At 28.8% G+C, this 20,141-nt stretch overlaps 1 protein-coding gene across 2 annotated transcripts in view; it reads right to left on the bottom strand.

Annotated features, from left to right (window-relative positions):
• Positions 1–354: 354 nt before the first annotated feature.
• Positions 355–20,141, bottom strand: part of LOC139427251 (uncharacterized) — a 148,162-nt gene continuing 128,375 nt past the window's right edge. Inside the window, exons 1-2 of one of the 2 annotated variants that reach the window (XM_087155807.1) lie at positions 8,597–8,836; positions 355–852 (exon numbers count right to left, since the gene is read on the bottom strand). In XM_087155807.1, coding sequence (XP_087011933.1) covers positions 759–852; positions 8,597–8,814 — 312 coding nt within the window. In that variant the 5' untranslated portion in view covers positions 8,815–8,836 and the 3' untranslated portion in view covers positions 355–758. Of the gene's footprint in view, positions 853–8,596; positions 8,837–20,141 lie in introns of those variants that run through there. The other variant, XR_015430772.1, reaches the window with a different exon arrangement.

The following is a 20,141-nucleotide window of genomic DNA, read 5'->3' on the forward strand; positions in this document are numbered from 1 at the left end:
TTTGAGAACTTGCCAAAAGTAAATAAAAAAATAAATTTTTTGAGAATATGCCAGTTGTGTTCTTCATAAAAACATTAATATGTTCATGATTTTATGGGAAAATGTATATTATCACATCTTTATTGTTCTAGTAAAATATTTCCAGTGTGAATGAAAAAGAATTGTTGCGGAACAATGAATGTTCTGATTCAAAAAATGTCCGAAAGCGTTCGAACTTCTTTAACCTTAAGGCATTATCCAAACTTTTTCGAACAGCCCAGATAAACTTCTTGAAGCAAGTTAAAGTTTTTTATTCATTCAAATACTTTAATAAATTGTAAACACTAATATTTAGTTGCATATTTAAATGTAATTTTATAATCAGGATTGATAAAAATAAGGATTTAGAATGCAAAAAATAATATAAAAATAGTAATTTATTTTTCGCTTACTTTTGTTAATTTGTAATACTTATTTTATAATATTTTAGGCACTCTATTATATTTTAAGCATATTTTAGGCAATGGCACTCTTTAATACATTTTGCATTACTTAAATTATAAAATGAAAATTATAATTTTGGATTTTTTTGAAACAAAAATATATATGATATAAATGAAAAGGCAGTTAAGGCAACCTGCATTGTAAAGCATTCCAATAATAGCCGGGGTCCAGGGGGGTCATGTAGGTTAAGGCTCTTCAATTCTGCGATCAGTGGCATAAGTATGGCAAAGTGGTCAGCAGTTTGCACAGGCCGCCTTTACTTCCCAGACAAGGTGCTACCCAGCGATCTGAAGATAGGTGGACTGCATAAACCATCCTAAGACAACCAGCATAACCTTTTTTGCCATAAGGCAATCTTGATTGCTGGACCTAACACAAAATAAAAAGGATTCATAAAAGCTCTGAGATTTTCTTAATATGTAGGTATGAAAACAAAAGTCAGCCTAGAAAGTAATTTTGTTTAATTGTTTTATATTTTATAGCTCTTAAGAAAAAATGTTTATAATTTCATTTCTCCCACAAGAAAAAATAGAAATTGATCGACAATTTATGCCATTCTAGCACAAACTATAATTGTCACTCTTTTTATGAAAGTTACAAAAAGGACAATATATGAGAAAATCTTATACGAGAAAAAAAAATAATGCGAAAAAAACACTCTGAGTAAATTTAGATTTTGAATGATCGGATTTTCACTTGCTAAGACTCAATCTTAATGGTTCAAGACTTTAACCTTTAAATATGTTAATAAACTAATGCTGACGATATTTTAAGTTAATAATTCAGAAATAAAAACATACTTTCTGGGTTGAGTTTCGCAAAACTATTTCGTACATTATTATCATACATTAAAATATAAATTCAGTTACAACTATGAAAATATTTTCTGCTAAGAGAGCAAGCTGTATACTTGTCTCTTAGGAACCACTCAAGTAGACTCAAAGCAAGTTTTATTTGATAGCAGCATATTCGTATGACACTTCGTATCATATCTTTGCATGATACATATGTTTGTTCATAGTACAGATTTTTTTCCTTTAAAGTTCGAACCCCATAAATTTATTTATTACAAAAATAGGTTGAGTCTACTCGAAAGTTTAATAAGATAATTAGACATTTATGTGGTAATAGAAGTTAAAAATAAAGAGTTATAAATATATTTTGCTTTCGATTTAGTAGTAACAGTGAATTAATGAGTTTTACATTTGCATTAAAATAAAATAAAAAGTTAGCAGTTATATTGATTGTTAGAAAAAAGAATAAAATATTTATATTAACTTTTTATAAAATGTAATAAAAATTAAATAATTGGTTTAATTAAGTATTACTTAAAAAAATTTATTCATGAAATAAAAAAAAATTAAAAGCTAGGAAATATGCAATGCCTATTATGGCATCACAATATCATTATCATATTCGACTAAAATGCTACAATCTTAATCATATAAAATAATAGGCACAGATTAATCTGTTACAGTCAGGATATAAATAGATTTCGCTTTAAACTGTTTGCTTTTAGTCTCAAGTTAATTATAAAGAAAGGAATTCATTTAAGGATTGAATTGATAAAGGGAGAAATAATGTCTTTAGATACAATTTAATTACGTTTAGGAATTAAAGAGATACCAATACAGTGTATTAACTGTTCAAAATTTATTGCTCTGTTTTTAACTTTTCCAGTGAAATGGATTTGTTTTTAAAGAGAAAATAAAATTTATCTGGCATTTATCTTCTTTGCAATAAATTTTCCTCTTCATTTCATGCTTCTTCGATATATTTTTACATTTTCTAATTATTTTTAACTGTGGAAGAAGAACTTCAGTTTCAGTTTCTTTATTTTTTTCAACGTACTTCTTTTTACATTTTCTTAAAAAAATACCATTTGTTTAATAATCATGATTGAAATAAAGCACATTTAACAAAAAAATTTATTCAAAGGAACTTTTCATAATGGACACTCTTAATGTAAGTGTTTAATTTTTTTTTCAAATATAAATTTAACAATAAATTTTTTAAATAATACAAAAAATTAATCAAACATCTCTGAGCAGAGCAAAACTGCAAAAAAAAATCTATTTGATAGCCAAAAAAAGTGAAGAGTTATGTTTCTGATTTCGTAACTTTAAATATTGTCCGAATTTATTAATTAGCATATTTGAGGTCACCCTCTCCAGCCATTATGATTGAGTCCTAGAACGTGAAGATTCGATGGTTAGGTCAAAAGTTATTCTAGTTAGTCCGATCTTTTTTTCGCACTATGCAGTACCCAAATAATAAAAAAAGATCGTAAAATCCTGCATACCGTTTGATATGAGCACTGGGTTATCACGGACTATGAAGTAATCTTAGGGATTTGAAAGAGTAACCTTAAATATGCAAATTAATTAATGCAGGGCATATTTTAAATCAGGAGTAACAGAAATATTTTTAATCACGTATAGACGATACATTAAATCTGAAATTATTCATTATTTTTTTATTATTTTATTTAATAATAGTAGATAACATTTTGAATTGTAAGGTATAAAAATCTTTAAGTCATCTTAAAGAATATAATTTTTTTATCTAAATACAAAATTTGAGCGAAATTCGTCGAATAGTTCTATAGAAATCGAATTTTAAATGTAGGACTTTTTTTAAAATTCGAGACTCTGGATTCTAATCCAGCCAACCCCTACAGATCATCTCTCTTCTTTGGTGACCACAGCCAACGAACACGCAGCTCTCTCACTCTTCGACAAATGGCAGCCCTGCACTATCTCGCCTCGTTCCACGTTTCTCCTACTTTGAGAGTGTATAAAATGGTTTTTATGAAATTTTATTAATATAAATTTCCAATATTATTTATTCTTGAACAATCTAAAAAATTATGATTTTAAATTAAAAACTGAAATGAATCAAATGAATAGTTTCCTAGATATAATTTTTTTTATTACAACTGTTATTTTTTAAATAACTTGAATCGCTTTATATATATATACTGACGTTTTATAAGCCGAATTAGTAGACTCGAATTATTTTAATTTTAAACTGAAACTAACATTCATAAAATTGCAATCATGTAGAATGTCAAATTAATACATTAACTTTAGATGTAACAAACGACTAATTTGAGTTTTTAACGTAACCTTTATTATTTTTTTTAATTTTAATGCATAAAGAATAAATTATTCAAAAACTCGAACACAAAAAGCGCGTTTTATGAAAAGAATTCAATGAAATATTTCGTTAAATTTGCGTAACCAGGGGCAATACGTAATTATAAAAGCATAAAACAAACTAAATCACTTAAAATATTTAACTACGACCCTCAGGCACCTAAAAAATTGCATTTCAGGAAAGGTTTTCTTTTTACAATTATTTTTACTGCATTTCCGCTTTAATTAATTTGATAATATGTCGAGAATTTTCCTTAAATTGTATTTAATTATTTATCTTCTTCCATGGTATCAAGCAATATAAAATAAATGAAATCCCCAAAATGGTTTAAAATGCACAATCTGTAAGTCCAATGTGCCCAAAGAAATGTGCCTGTTTACAGTTGAAATAAGTTATTTAAGCTATGTATTCGAAGCTTGTTGTATTTTCACTCTAATTTTAAAAAATAAACAGGTAAATGCACAGTTCTTCTTCTATATTTTTAAGACAACCCGGCTGCTTAACAAACACGTTTTCGCTTTCTTCTAATCAATTTCTAGTATTAAACGCAAAAGTACTCTTTGATTTTTTTTTATTTACTTATTTATTTTTCTAAAAAAATTATATCTTGCGACACTCAAATGGTCATACTCTAAATGTAATTCTTAAATATTGCATCGGGGATTGCTCATATGTGTCTTTGATTTCTAAAAAATAAAAGGAATATGAAAAGAAATAATGCAAAGCTAACTGCATTTAAAAATGACTAGTGAATTTTAGCCCATTACATCTAACCACTCTTTCAATTTGTTACAGGAATCTTATTAGAATTATGATTCGCTTAATTTCAATATAAACGTAAAAAGTTAAATGGAAATTGCATTTGATTTAAAAGGAAATATGAAACAATTATGGGGAAAATTAAAAAACTTCAAACATTATTATTCCTCTTCAAGAAATACAAATAATTTATTGGAATTTTGTTTCTACATAGTTACATAGATTTTTCCTTAACATTTATCAAAAAATTATGAGTAAGAAAAAAGAATTGCATGGAAAACTATTACTTTAAAAAAATGAGCATCCTTTTTAGTGGAAACGGTAAATCAGAGAATTATAATAATTAAATAAGATATACAGATAAATAAACTCTGGAATGATGACTATATATGGGTCATTCTCACTAAAACAGTCATTTTCATGTCCCCAGTATATTTTATGTTTGTTTTACAGCTTACGAAAAAAAAAATTCAGGGAAAGTGTCCTTCAGAATGCAAGCTAACAAAAGAATAAAAATAAAATTATCAATTTTCATTTTTTATTTATTTTAGGTATTTAAAATATACCAATATGTCATTCCCTCACTTGTCCCCACTGCTGATTTAAAAAAAGAAAAAAATTGTTTCTGAAATAAAAAAATTTTTTTTACAAATTCGTGTTTTTTATTTCCGAATACTGAAATATAGAATTCAGAAAATCAATTTTAAACTTAATTTCTGATAAAAATATTAACACAGCACTATTTTAAACTTTGTCCCCAGTGTTTCGCGTCATTCCCTCACAACAATGTTCTTATCACCTGCGATATTCTTAGAATAAAAATATTTTAATAAAAACTTCAGAAGTTAACAACTGGCATCATAGAACAAAATTGCAGTATGTTTCCATCGTCAACTTAAAGAAGCTTTGCTGTGGAATAAATTTGAATGAATCAAACCAGGTAAAATTTTTAACATTTGTCATTCCCTCATGTCATTTTTTAGAGTAAAATAAAATACAACTTCATCGAGAAAGTGGATAATTAAATGTTGCTTTCTTGTATGAATATAATTGTATGTGATTGACTTCAGAAATTAATTAGGCCTAACTGTTACTTTTAAATTTTATTGAATTCGTCATTCCCTCACTAGTGTATAAAGTGAGGGAATGACGCTGAAGTGAGGGAATGATTCAAGATGAGTATATTATTAACTTTTTTTTTGTTCAATCGTGCCAGCCAATTTTATTTCCCAAACCTGTAAAAACTATTAAATATATAAGACTAAATTGTAATAAATATTAGATATACTTAGTATGTTATCATTTTCAAACTTTAGGTAGATGTAACTTAGATAAAAACATGTATTAAAATAAAATATCATTCCCTCACTATTAGTGTCATTCCCTCACTTTTTAAATAGTGAAAATAATTAATTTTCTTATTAATTAATTTGAAAAATAAATTAAAAAATTAATAAATTAATTTATTAAATTAATTAATTATTAATTACCATAAATTAATTAATTATAAATTAATTAATTATAAATTAATCAATTATAAATTAATTAATTATAAATTAATTAATTATAAATTAATTAATTATAAATTAATTAATTATAAATTAATTATTTAAAAAATTAATTTATTTAAATATTAAGTATAATTTATAGGATATATACTTTCTTTATAATGTCATTACATATTTCTATTAATATAAAAAGTTTCAGAGCTTTTTATTCACTTTACTTTTTTGGGATTTTATGAACTGAAAAATGACAGTTTTCGTGAGAATGACCCATATATATATATATATATATATATATATATATATATATATATATATATATATATATATATATATATATATATATATATATATATATATATATATAGATAGATAGATAGATAGATAGATAGATAGATAGATAAATAGATTGATAATTCCACGCGTATGTTCGTGTTTGAAGGTACATTGCTTTTGAATGGCATATACGTTTACACAACAAGAAAAAACAAGTGGTACTTAGTGGATGTTCAGTGGATGGACATGGATGTTTCTTACTCTCTCTATGTATTCTATGTCCTTTCTCCTTTGTGCGTGAATGTGACCGGCCCTATAAACGGTTTTGTGGTTGTGTGACGTGGTCGATGCTGCTCCACCGCCGTGGCTTCTCCACAGGTGACCACTGGGTAACGAGAAGAGAGTAGCAGTTTTGACCTTAGAGGCCAAAGGGACAATACATCCCAAGTACCCGCCATTAAGGAAAAAAAAAAAAATATATATATATATATATATATATATATATATATATATATATCATGAAATCCTTTTATGGATAGAAAAATCATTTTTTTTATATTATGCATTCACATTAGTCAAAACAAATATAGAGGAATAAAAAAAAATTTATTTTCCAGCAAAGCATGACAAATACTTGTCCTATTCCTAACAGTTAGAATTTAAAAAATATTTATAGTGGAAAATCACAACAATATTTTGTTTATTTGCATTAAAATTTGATACTAAAATCCAATTCAGAGCTTATGGAATATTTTGTATAAATGTTTGAGTAAGATGGACTGTACGACACAACTTAGATGGTAAATGTTTCTCCAAAAGTATGGTTCCACGCTGATGAAATCAATAACATCTGGTGGTTTCACCTTTTTAGTATTCGCGTGACACGTGAAATCGAGTAATACATTTTGCAAAAACAATTGCAATTCTGTAACTATGCTTGAAATATACTTGCGCTAAGAGTTTTTTTTTCTTCTAAAGACAGGCACGGAACTTTCGATCGTGCCGAAGATGCCGAATGTGCTGCTCATTTAACGTTACCTAGTTGGCACCTGCGAAGCTAAGTCACGGGGGTGAGCAACATTATCCACGCCACACTACTACAAATACCAGTTTATAGAATGGGCCACATTCATACATCACACTACAGGGAACAACCCCTAGAGAAAAGCATCCATCCCCTGAGCAGGATTTGAACCAGCAACCATTGGCTTTGCAGTCAGGCACGGCTCGTCTAGCGCTAAATGTAAATACACAAAAACCATTCATATTTATAAAAAAAACTGGATAAAATCATAATAGGGTATCCCTCCGCTTAGTTGGCTTGATGTTCTAGAAAACTTTATTATTGAGATTTCACCTATTTTATCATAATTTTATCATTTATTTGGTTTTTATGTATTTTATAAATTCTAAAAATTCGTCCACTAAAAATCGATTTTAGATAATCAAAATCACGTCATGAGTACAATGTAATGGTTATTATGTTTTGTGCGTTACTTAAGTTTTTAATATCTTCCGCTAAAGTTAAAAGGATTTGAAAACTGTATGATAAATAGCACGTCATATTATTAACAGTAAGAGTACTATAGCAATGCAGGATGACAGTGTTGTTCGGTGTTACTTGGTACTTTCCCTAAACAGTTTATTATTACAACAGTGCCCTCTACTGAGGAATGCTTTAATTAGTCAGTTGAACATTAATTCCACTGTTAGCCAGTCTTGGTTGCTTGATTGTTAATTGGAGCTTACTGCGGTGCAAGATATTTGTTGTAAACATGTATATATTTCATAGCCATTACTTATCTTACAAAAATTCAAAGTGTTTTTAAAGTTGATTTGAGGTTTATTTGAAGTTGACTTCAAAAATAACCATCAAATATCAACCTCCCAAGGTTCATAATCAAGGTGTATAAAGTTGTTTTATTCACACTTAAATTTGATTGAAATGTACTTTAGAGCAACCAGCGTAGCGAAATTGTTTTGGAGGTGCAAATTATTTTTTTTACACTTCAAATAATTATATCTGAGAAGCGAATAATTTCGACCAATCTCAACTAAAAGTATAGCTGAGTTATATACAAGGTTGATTTTGTGAGGTGTAAATGAGGTTGAAATTGAGATTCATTAATGAAGTTATTTTTGGTGCAAAACATAACTTCATCTTCAACCTGATGTGCATTTTTTTACATCTTTCAAACTCAAAATAGCCTCAAAAATACCTTATATTATTGCACAGTTTACTGCATTGTCGTCAATTCGTAACAGATAACCAACTCTTTTGGATTCATATAAACAGCCTATAGATAGATATGAACAACCTTTGGCCAAGTGTTTTGGCCATCTATGGCCAAAAATACGATTTTACCACACACATACGTCACAACTTGTTTCACAGGGAGGACTCATTCACGCACCTTTTATCCATCCGCTGATCGTAACCAGACCTGAACCAGAAAGCCACCAATCTCCAATTCAGTACCCTCAGAGGTATTGATTTGTTATGGGAACTTGTAGGAATTTGTGACCCCGGCAGATTTAACTTGTACCAGTCTCCATTTTGTTCACGGGGAATATCTGGTAGATGACTCGAATTCCCGCACTCACAAGCATGAGTCCAACGTCCTGCCAACATGTTATTCCGGGCCCTGAGAAATTCTTAAATCCTAAATATGAAATAGAAGGTTATTAACATACCCGGAACAGGCAATAATTTGCTTTTTTAAAAACAATTATTAAGATTAGCTTAACTCTAATCTATTTCTAAAAAATTAAAATGAAATAATAAAGTTTTTTGACTCCATTATATAAATAAAAATGGAAACATTGAAACATAATACCATTTATTTGCGTCGCTACATCAGCTTTTCCCTATCGGTTTAGCATAAACTATACAAAACGAAGCGTAATTGTAAGACTGTTACCTGCAGAATCTTTTTTAATGGATAAAATAAATCAGAGCACAGTAATTAACAAATTAAATGCAAATACATAAGTACGATTTGCTTTATTTCAGAACAATCGAAAAGTATAATCGAAAAATTGCAGTCGATTTCTAAAAAAGGAAAGTAAGGTAAATATAAAAAAAGAGGAAATCAAAAAATAAAAGCTCATTTAAATCGTATATGATATGCGATGGACTAAAATTGAACACAGTCGAAAAGAAAAAGGAAATAAAATTAAGGGAACATAGAAAAACAATCTCAACATGAAAATGTCTGTGAAAGCATGAAACAAAGCTATTCTTAAAATGTAAATGTATTCAACTTCTGTATAGCAGGTGTTCTTTCTCTTACTGACTTCTATTCGGTCTGAAATTCACTTTTCGCACTGCTTTTCCGTCTCTAGAGAACTACGGTTTTCAATTTACAGAATTAAAAGAAGGAAGTTAAATAAGTAAATAAGGAAGTAAAAAAGGGAACATCTGAACATTGCTTTAAGTTTCTTTTGTAATTTCATTCGCTATGATAAAAGAGTGTTTTTTTTCTGTTTACAGTTTTTTAGGAAAGAAGCCTCATTATTTTAGGATAAGAATTTTTTCACAGTTCAAAGAGGTTTAATAATACTTAAGTCTTTTACTTGTTCCATAGGGACTTTAAAAAGCTGTTTTGAGATCGGAAAGTTTTTCCTTTTTTTTAACGCTTACCAATTAAAGATAAGAAATTCTTACTCCTTTGAATTTTAAAGTATATTTTATTGGAATACGCGAAGTAATTTTTTCAATTATTAATAAAATATGTGACTATTGAACCGATTGTGGCACTGAAATTTATTCTAAGAACATTTTCATAGTTCAAAGAGGTTTAAGTCTCTTACTTGTTCTATTTGTTCTTTAAAAAGCTGTTTTGAGATCGGATTTTTCTTTTAATGCATACTAATTGAAGATAAGAAACACTTATGGTTTAGAGCATAGAAGTATATTTTATTGTAATATTCGAAATATTTTTTTCAGTTGTCAGTAAAATGTATGTCTATTGAAGTGATTGTGGTATTGGATTTCAAGCTAGAAACATTTTCACAGCTTAAAGAGGTTTAATAATACTTAAATCTTTTACCTGTTCCACTGGGACTTTAAAAAGCTGATTTGAGATCGGAAAGTTTTTCCCTTTTTTTAACACTTACCAATTAAAGATAAGAAATTCTTACTCTTTTGAATTTTAAAGTATATTTTATTGGAATACGCGAAATAATTTTTTCAATTATTAATAAAATATATGTCTATTGAAACGATTGCGGCACTGAAATTTATTCTAAGAACATTTTCATAGTTCAAAGAGGTTTAAGTCTCTTACTTGTTCTATTTGTTCTTTAAAAAGCTGTTTTGAGATCGGATTTTTCTTTTAATGCATACTAATTGAAGATAAGAAACACTTATGGTTTAGAGCATAGAAGTATATTTTATTGTAATATTCGAAATATTTTTTTCAGTTGTCAGTAAAATGTATGTCTATTGAAGTGATTGTGGTATTGGATTTCAAGCTAGAAACATTTTCACAGCTTAAAGAGGTTTAATAATACTTAAATCTTTTACCTGTTCCACTGGGACTTTAAAAAGCTGATTTGAGATCGGAAAGTTTTTCCCTTTTTTTAACACTTACCAATTAAAGATAAGAAATTCTTACTCTTTTGAATTTTAAAGTATATTTTATTGGAATACGCGAAATAATTTTTTCAATTATTAATAAAATATATGTCTATTGAAACGATTGTGGCACTGAAATTTATTCTAAGAACATTTTCATAGTTCAAAGAGGTTTAAGTCTCTTACTTGTTCTATTTGTTCTTTAAAAAGCTGTTTTGAGATCGGATTTTTCTTTTAATGCATACTAATTGAAGATAAGAAACACTTATGGTTTAGAGCATAGAAGTATATTTTATTGTAATATTCGAAATATTTTTTTCAGTTGTCAGTAAAATGTATGTCTATTGAAGTGATTGTGGTATTGGATTTCAAGCTAGAAACATTTTCACAGCTTAAAGAGGTTTAATAATACTTAAATCTTTTACCTGTTCCACTGGGACTTTAAAAAGCTGATTTGAGATCGGAAAGTTTTTCCCTTTTTTTAACACTTACCAATTAAAGATAAGAAATTCTTACTCTTTTGAATTTTAAAGTATATTTTATTGGAATACGCGAAATAATTTTTTCAATTATTAATAAAATATATGTCTATTGAAACGATTGCGGCACTGAAATTTATTCTAAGAACATTTTCACAGTTCAAAGTGGTTTAAGTTTCTTACTAGTTCCAGTTGTTCTTTAAAAAGCTGTTTTGAGATCAGAAAGTTTTTTTTTTTTTTTAACGCTTACCAATTGAAGATAAGAAACTCTTATGACTTAGAGTTTGGAAGTATACTTTATTGAAATACTCGAAATAATTTTTTTCAGTTGTTAATAAAATGTATGTCTATTGAAATGATTGCGGTATTGGATTTCAGGTTAGAAACATTTTCACAGCTCAAAGAGGTTTAATAATACTTAAATCTTTTACCTGTTCCACTGGGACTTTAAAAAGCTGTTTTGAGATCGGAAAGTTTTTCCTTTTTTTTAAACGCTTACCAATTAAAGATAAGAAATTCTTACTCCTTTGAATTTTAAAGTATATTTCATTGGAATACGCGAAATAATTTTTTCAATTATTAATAAAATATATGTCTATTGAAACGATTGCGGCACTGAAATTTATTCTAAGAACATTTTCACAGTTCAAAGGGGTTTAAGTTTCTTACTAGTTCCAGTTGTTCTTTAAAAAGCTGTTTTGAGATCAGAAAGTTTTTTTTTTTTTTTAACGCTTACCAATTGAAGATAAGAAACTCTTATGGCTTAGAGCTTGGAAGTATACTTTATTGAAATACTCGAAATAATTTTTTTCAGTTGTTAATAAAATGTATGTCTATTGAAATGATTGCGGTATTGGATTTCAGGTTAGAAACATTTTCACAGCTCAAAGAGGTTTAATAATACTTAAATCTTTTACCTGTTCCACTGGGACCTTGAAAAGCTGTTTTGAGATCGGAAAGTTTTTCCTTTTTTTTTTAACGCTTACCAATTAAAGATAAGAAATTCTTACTCTTTTGAATTTTAAAGTATATTTTATTGGAATACGCGAAATAATTTTTTCAATTATTAATAAAATATATGACTATTGAAACGATTGCGGCACTGAAATTTATTCTAAGAACATTTTCACAGTTCAAAGGGGTTTAAGTTTCTTACTAGTTCCATTGGTACTTTAAAAAGCTGTTTTGAGATCGGAAATGCTTCCTTTTTTTAACGCATGACAACTAAAAATAAGAAATTCTTACTTCTTTGAATTTTAAAGCATATTTTATTGGAATATTCAAAATAATTTTTTTCGGTAGTTAATAAAATATATATCTATTGAAACTATTACGGTATTCAATTTCAGGTTAGGAGCATTTTCACAGTTCAAAGAGTTTTAAAAATACTTAAGTCATTTAAAAAGCTGTTTTGAGATCGGAAAGTCTTTCTTATTTTAACGCCGATCAATTAAAGATAAGAAACTCTTACGGCTTAGAACTTCGAAGTATACTTTATTGAGATACTCGATATAATTTTTTTACGATTGTTAATAAAATATATGTCTATTGAAACTATTACGGTATTCAATTTCAGGTTAGGAAGATTTTCACAGTTTAAAGAGTTTCAAAAATACTTAAGTCTTTTAAAAAGCTGTTTGGAGATCGGAAAGTCTTTCTTTTTTTAAAGCCAATCAATTAAAGACAAAAACTGTTACGGCTTAGAGTTTCGAAGTATATTTTATTGAAATACTCGATATAATTTTTTTTTACGATTGTTAATAAAATATATGTCTATTGAGACAATTGTGGCATTGAATTATATGCTAGAAACATTTTCACAGTTCTTAGAGGTTTTATAATACTTAAATATTTTGCTTGTTCCTTTGGGACTTTAAGAAACTGTTTTGAGATCGGAAATATTTTCTTTTTTTAACGCCTACCAATTAAGATATTCTTATTCCTTAGAATTGTAAAGTATATTTTATTGAAATACTTGAAATAATGTTTTTAATTATTAACAAAATATATATCTATTGAAACTATTGCGGCATTGAATTTCAAATTTGGAACATTTTCACAGTTCAAGGAGGTTTAATAATACTTAAGTCATTAAAAAGCTGTTTTAAGATGGAAAAGTTTTTCTCTTTTTTAACGACAATCAATTAAAGATAAACTCTTATGGTTTATAACTTAGAATTATACTATATTATAATACTCGAACTATTTTTTTTCAATTGTTAATCAAATATATGTCGATTGAAAGAATTGCGTCATTAAATTTTAGGCGAGGAACATTTCACAATTCTTGAAGGTTTAATAATGCTTAAGTCTTTTACTTGTTCCAATGGGACTTTAAGACGAAGTATTAAGTTTGGATATTTTTCAATATCTACCAATTACAGATAAGAAGCAATTTCGGTTAAAACCTTGAAATGTATTTCATTTTATACTCAAAATAATTTCTTCAATAATCTGTAAGAAATACGTCTGTAGTTACTGTTGCAGCAAAAAGCTTCAAGATAATATCCCTAATGATTGAAACTTTAATGTAGTTGTCCGGTTTAGAATAGTTGCAACCAATAAAGCATTCAACAAGAAAAAAAAGAAATGCCTAAGAAAGAACAATGGCTGGTGGCGAAAATGAAAAAAAAACGGAAGAAAAAAAAGGATTTTTCGCTCAGTTTTGTGTGACTGATGAGGGATTGTTTTCTACATTTTCACAGAATTTCCCTTTTGTATTATTTTGTTTTTCTTTGTTTTCGTTGCTTTTTTGCCTCCAATATTCCTCTACTCTTATGATCTAATAATTCCATTTCCATATTAAAAAAAATATTGAAATATTTTTACAACAATTAAAAAAGAATGTGGCTCAATTGTTACAGTTATGTATTTAACAATATACCACCTTTGGATTCTAGTACACATTAACCTACCAATGAAAGCGTCTTTAAAGGTTCAAGTGAAATCAAATATATAATTTATCCAATGAGAAGCACATAGGATGGATCGGTTTCTTCTGTTACTTTGGTAGGATAAAGATAACTGTCAGTTATCTTTATCCTACCAAAGTAACAAAAGTTAGTGTTAAGTGTGTCTATTAAGGTTGGATTTAGTGTTTCTATTAAGAAATACATCCAAGGCCAAGGTGTGTTATATTTTTACAAATATTAATAACTGAGGTTCACGCCAGTAAGGCAACAATGTGGCAATTGGCGATGTTAACAGCATTTCTCACATCGAAATATGCAACAATTTTGATATAGAAAGTGCCAATTACATTCATAAGTGCAATATGTTTCAAATTTATATGTCTGTAACATAAAAAGTTCTACAATATAAGCAATATGCAATGTATATCGTTAAAGTGCACAAATGAATAGGTATGAAATCCCTCAGTACAACTTAAAGCTTTCGAGGGCTCTATCGCTGCGCGAAATATTGCTTTTTTTTAATAATAATGCGCTATTTTTAATGTAATCATGATTTTATAACAGTTATTCGTAACTAACAGGTAAAGTAGAGGCTATATTTAGATCTACGCTAATTTTGCGCAAAACGTCACTATGAAGAAAAGCCACAATTTTGTGAAGCGCTTTAATGATTCAATTTCTAATATTTAAATAGTATCTCCAACGCTGCCTAATCTGGGTTAAAAAAAATTGAAATTATTTTTATTTATTGATTTGAATACATTTTATCAGAGTGAAAAAATTTCGCCAAATTGGCCATTTTTATAAATAGTAAATAACTTAAATGGCTTAAAATTATAGCTTTGCTTCAAGATTAAGGCACTTAAACTGTGATTATATGTATGATGGCAACAGACTTAGTATCAAAGCAACAAACAGGATTTTTTGATCTTCTGCAAAGCGAGTTCCACCATTAGCATACGCAGAAAGTTTCTGTTTTACTCAGAAACTCTTTAAGCAGCAATATAACGGAAGCTTATAGCACTAGTCTTTCAATTCCAAAATGCTTCCTTATGGGGATTGTATTGATCGATATCTTTTACAAGTAATGATTTGGAGGAAATACCTGTCATCATTTTTCCTGAAACAGATACAACAGACAGTATTTGTTTTCAATTTAGGTATTTGAAAATTGAAAATACTATGTCACCTTACTACTTGCGTTTAAAAGCATTCCGATTCTTCAAATTCCCTTCACTTTGTATTAATATTCATTGTATGTTACTATAATCATTCGTTTTCTTTTTCAGTTGTTAGAATAATTTCTTTGCCAGAAGAATTTTTAAAATTTCATATTATTTAGATTAAGAAAAATACCAGTGTAATAAATGCCGATCAATAACCCTTGCACTTAAGAATCGCAAATTTAAAAATACTGGGCAATGGCCATTTACATAAAAAATATCAGTGTAAGGAATACCGGAAAAATGGCCATTTACCAAAAAAACATCATTGCATTGATTATAGGGCAATGACTCTAAAACTCAAAAAAATCAGCGTCAAAAATAGTGGCCAACGAAATTTTTTAATAAAACATCACCAAGGGGAATGCAAACCATTTTGCACTTTCCTAAACCTTCAAAAGAAAGGCAACAACAATCGACAAACAAAAGGTGACAGCAATCGACAACAAAAGGCAAAATCTAAAAGCAACAACAATCGACTCTCCAGAGAGAAGCATCATGGAATTACAGGACAAACGATGCGTGCTTACTGTTTTGTAATCTTGGTACCAGGCTTTCTTCATAATGAGTTGCAATGATAAGCCTGCAGCTGTAACATACCTATCCTAATACACCTTGGTTGGATATGCACTGCAAAAAATTAACACCCTGAATAACTTTTCACCTAATTATCGGATTTTAACGTACTAGAACTCAAGTTTGGACTCCTTATTATTAAGTTCACGCTATAAATATTTTGCTATATCCAGAAAAATTCTAAAGAGGATCAAATTATTTTTTCACACAATGATAAAATTTGCTTATTCAAAGATAATCCAGCGTGAAAGATAATTTTTAATAATTATTTCTCAATTTTTATTAAATTATTTAATAGGTCGAAATACTTTTGTAAGTTATGCAATTGTTTACCAACCAAACTTAGACAGGCATTACACCATAGTTTTACAGTTAAGATATATAGAAGCATGCAAGACAACAACAAATTCACGATATTTCCTACTCGAATTTAAACTGTCACAAAGTTGGCACTTTTGTGAGTAAAATTATTTCACGAATGGTGTTAATGCGCGTGAGCTTAGTGTAATTATGTTTTATTTTTATCAGTGTTTAAAAATAACTACACCTTTTAAAGTACATTTGAACGCTCTATTTGGCGTTGCTTTATACAATTACTAGGGTTGTTCTACACCATATTCGGGAAATAATTTCACCAAAATTTTTACAATGCAAGGTTCGTAGGCTTCTTAAATATAATTATAGTGATGCCCATATTGAAATGGAGAAGTTAAAGTTTCCTTCTATTAGCTTTCACAATAAAATTAAACTTTCAAAACTCGTGATTTTGTAATTAGATATATTTATTTGAAAAAATTGAGTGTAGTGTTGAATGCAAACTTATATGCGTCCTCAAAATGTTAATTTGAAAGCAGAAAAAAAAAATTTTGGGTCATGCCTAGAGCAAGAACGCGCAATAACGGGTCTGCTAGACTAGTAGTTACCAGCCCAATAGCCGCTGACAGCGTGGTACTGACCCTTGGCCACCGATCGAGAGTTTAAACCAATATAAATCTCGATGTCTAATTCCGAATTTTCCGATCGTTTTACTAGTTTTCGTAAGATGTGACAACTCTCAATATTTTATTTATTTATTTTAATTCTTCTCGTGCAGCATGTTTGACACTATTCTTCATTTTGTTTGTTCTTTTCCTGGCATGTAGTTAATTTAAAAAATTAGTGGTCCACACGTCTCAAAAGGTTGGGGACCACTGTGTTGGCATTATTAATATAATACTTTTAATAAACACAAATGATTACTAGCTTCTTCACTTTACTAACGGCTGTTTATGGTAAAATACCCGAAAGTTATAGCACAAAAACTTTCAGAAACTTAAAGAGTATAACAATTTATGACGCTAAATCGTTTAATTAAATTAAGGTTACATCAAAGAGCCCTACTCTTCAACTGTTAGTTAAAGTATTGTAAAAACATTTTTATATTTTGAGTGTCCTCTTATTCAAGGCGCTTAAGTTCATTTTCAGGGTCTCTAACCCGTTAGACAAGGCGTCCGTGCTCGTATAAAATTAATTACAACAGAACCATTTTGCCGTAATACACTTGAAATATTCATTTTCGTATGTAGCGTCAATTAGAAATAGTGATAAGTTCTCAAGGCCCAAGGCAAAGAATAGGGTAATGAAAGAGGGAGAACTTAGATCATGCTTGGATTATTCTTCGATCTGATTTTACGTTGTTTCTTTGGAAACTAATTAACTTCTATAATAAGTTTGCTATAGAGTTCATTCAAGTGAATGAGGATTTTTCACGTGGTATTGCATAGTTACCACCTCATAGCTTTCCAAAAATAATTCTCCGAGAGGATTTTTAGTTAATACTATGTTTAATGAGCTGTGATGATTTCTGTAATTAATTGATTATTTCTAAGGGGTTATAAAACCTTTTCTCTTGTTTTCCCGAGTTAGTGACTGATTTAAAAGTTTTTCTTATCGTTTTCAAAATGAAAGCGCCTAATCACATTCTTTCAACGCTTACAGATGGAAATAAAATTGATTCTCACTCTATTATGTCTCAGTAAATTCAATTTCAGAGTTCATTTTTAATGTCTGTCCGTATCTGGTTCTAAAGTAGAGTAAAGTATCTTAAACTGTGAAATAATGCTATTCCTTTCACGTAAAATTTAAAGTAAAATTGCCACTAAATTCATAACACGCGACTCGTGAATAGTAAATAAATAATCGAAATATGAATCTATTGTTATAATATGATGAAAAAACACATTTTTATTTCTAAAAAGATTTTCAAGGAATCTATTTGCTACCATTTCCTTAACAATCTATCAGAACAGCCTTCATAATATAAAACACAGAACTGTTAACCTTTACGCTTTTTAATCAAGATTTTTACAGTGGTAACGAAAGAATTATACTTTCTTTCTATTTTATCACCGTCGCTTAAAAGCAAACTCGATTTTGAGTTTACGACTACCAATATTCGATTCCGTGGCCTTGTAATTTTGATCTCGATCCAGAAGACAAAGGAACTCCTGGATCATTCATTGAGAGAACTTTGCCTTCGTGGAGGACTTTCTGGAAGCAACAAACCCGCTTTTGCTTTACATATAGAGGAAAACCACAAAAACCTCTCACAGTTTGCCTGACGGCAAGGTGACTCTAACCCATGATCCATCTACCACTGGGGATGTTTTACGTCAGCACTGAGTTCGGTGTGAGCAGGGTGCGGAATTCGTATCAACCAGCAATCTCTGGATTTCGAATTATGAGGAGTGTGCCCTATCCACATAGCTACTACGGCTCTGCGTTTATACTTTCGAAGATTTCTTCTATTTTTGATCAAATTTACGTTTCAAGTTTTGATTTTTGTTACAAGAAAGGTGATTAAGGATTATTTTTAACGTTACGACAATAAGAAGATGAGGCATCGAGGTACTTAGAAAATGAGGCTTACCCTCTTAAATGGAGATGTTGATTACACTGATGTAGAGTTTACAGAGTCTGATTACCCGAGGTAAACAGCTGGAGAGCTTAGAAACACTAAATTCCATCATGTTTTGCTAACTTATCATCTGGTACTTGAGAAGTAAAGATTTAAAAATAAGTCTATAAATATGTTCAACCATAAATACGTCTAGGTAATTTCTTTTTTATTATTATCGTTTAAACTAACGAAATTACATTTGGATAATTCTGAAATGTTCTCTCAATGAAAATTATACAAAAAAAAATTTTTAATTTATTATTTCAATAATTTTTAAATTATTATTATAATAATTATTTCTTAGAATAATTATTTATTATAATAATTTTTTAGGAATATAAAAACAGGCTAATGAGTAATAGTAATTACTTTTCTGAAAACGTAAATTACAAAATTGTATTGGCAAAATTTTGTGAGTAGAAATTAAAATTCTAAAATTAAACTCGATCCTACTCTCTCATTTTTTTAGAGCTAAAATCTTGTATTTTGTATATTATCCATCTTTAATTTGGTTATATTTCCATATTGAGGTCCGTTGCACCAACTACAGCCACCAAGGCACTAAATGGATTTAAAACTTGAAAATTTTTTAAAAAAGAAAAAAAAAACTTGTAGAGGTTCGCCCGGGTTAGCTACGAGTTCTGAATTTTTTCCTTTCTGTTTTTTTTCTTTTATTTATTCATTTATTTATTTTTTTAGACTCTCATAGACCACTGCTCGGTATTTGCCACGACTTGGCTATTATTCCGCCACAGATCATGATACAGAAATCCTTCTGTTCGTTAACTTGGGGAAATCAAATGAAGTTGATCAAAATCATATTAAAAATTTCTCTATTCAAAATGTCACCGAATTTCGCCACCACTCATAAAATTTCACAATTAATAAGTGGTTTTTCTCACGGTTAGCAGTTTGAACATCTTATTTATGGCTATTTAACTGATTCGTTTTAATATGAGAAAATACCAATTACACAAATTTTTACTTAACCATTTTTTTCCCTAAAAATTTCTAAAAGTGTTTAAAAATGGACCGTGTTAAGGTAAAACAGTTTCATCTCTTTTACTTCACAGAATCAACTTTTATTGACATAAACCGTTCTTTCCCCTCGGTATTTATTGGGTTGGAGGGAAAGTACTGTCGTCAATCAATAGTGATGTTTTGCAATCCATGTTGGAAAATAATCCACATTTAACAAGTCGACAAATTGCAGAAGAATTTGGCATTCATCATACAACTGTTGGAGATCACA

The sequence above is a fragment of the Parasteatoda tepidariorum genome, chromosome 12 (genome assembly GCF_982258835.1).
Source record: "Parasteatoda tepidariorum strain Cologne lab strain chromosome 12, Ptep-v5.0, whole genome shotgun sequence".
Classification (NCBI taxonomy): Eukaryota; Metazoa; Arthropoda; class Arachnida; order Araneae; family Theridiidae; genus Parasteatoda; species Parasteatoda tepidariorum.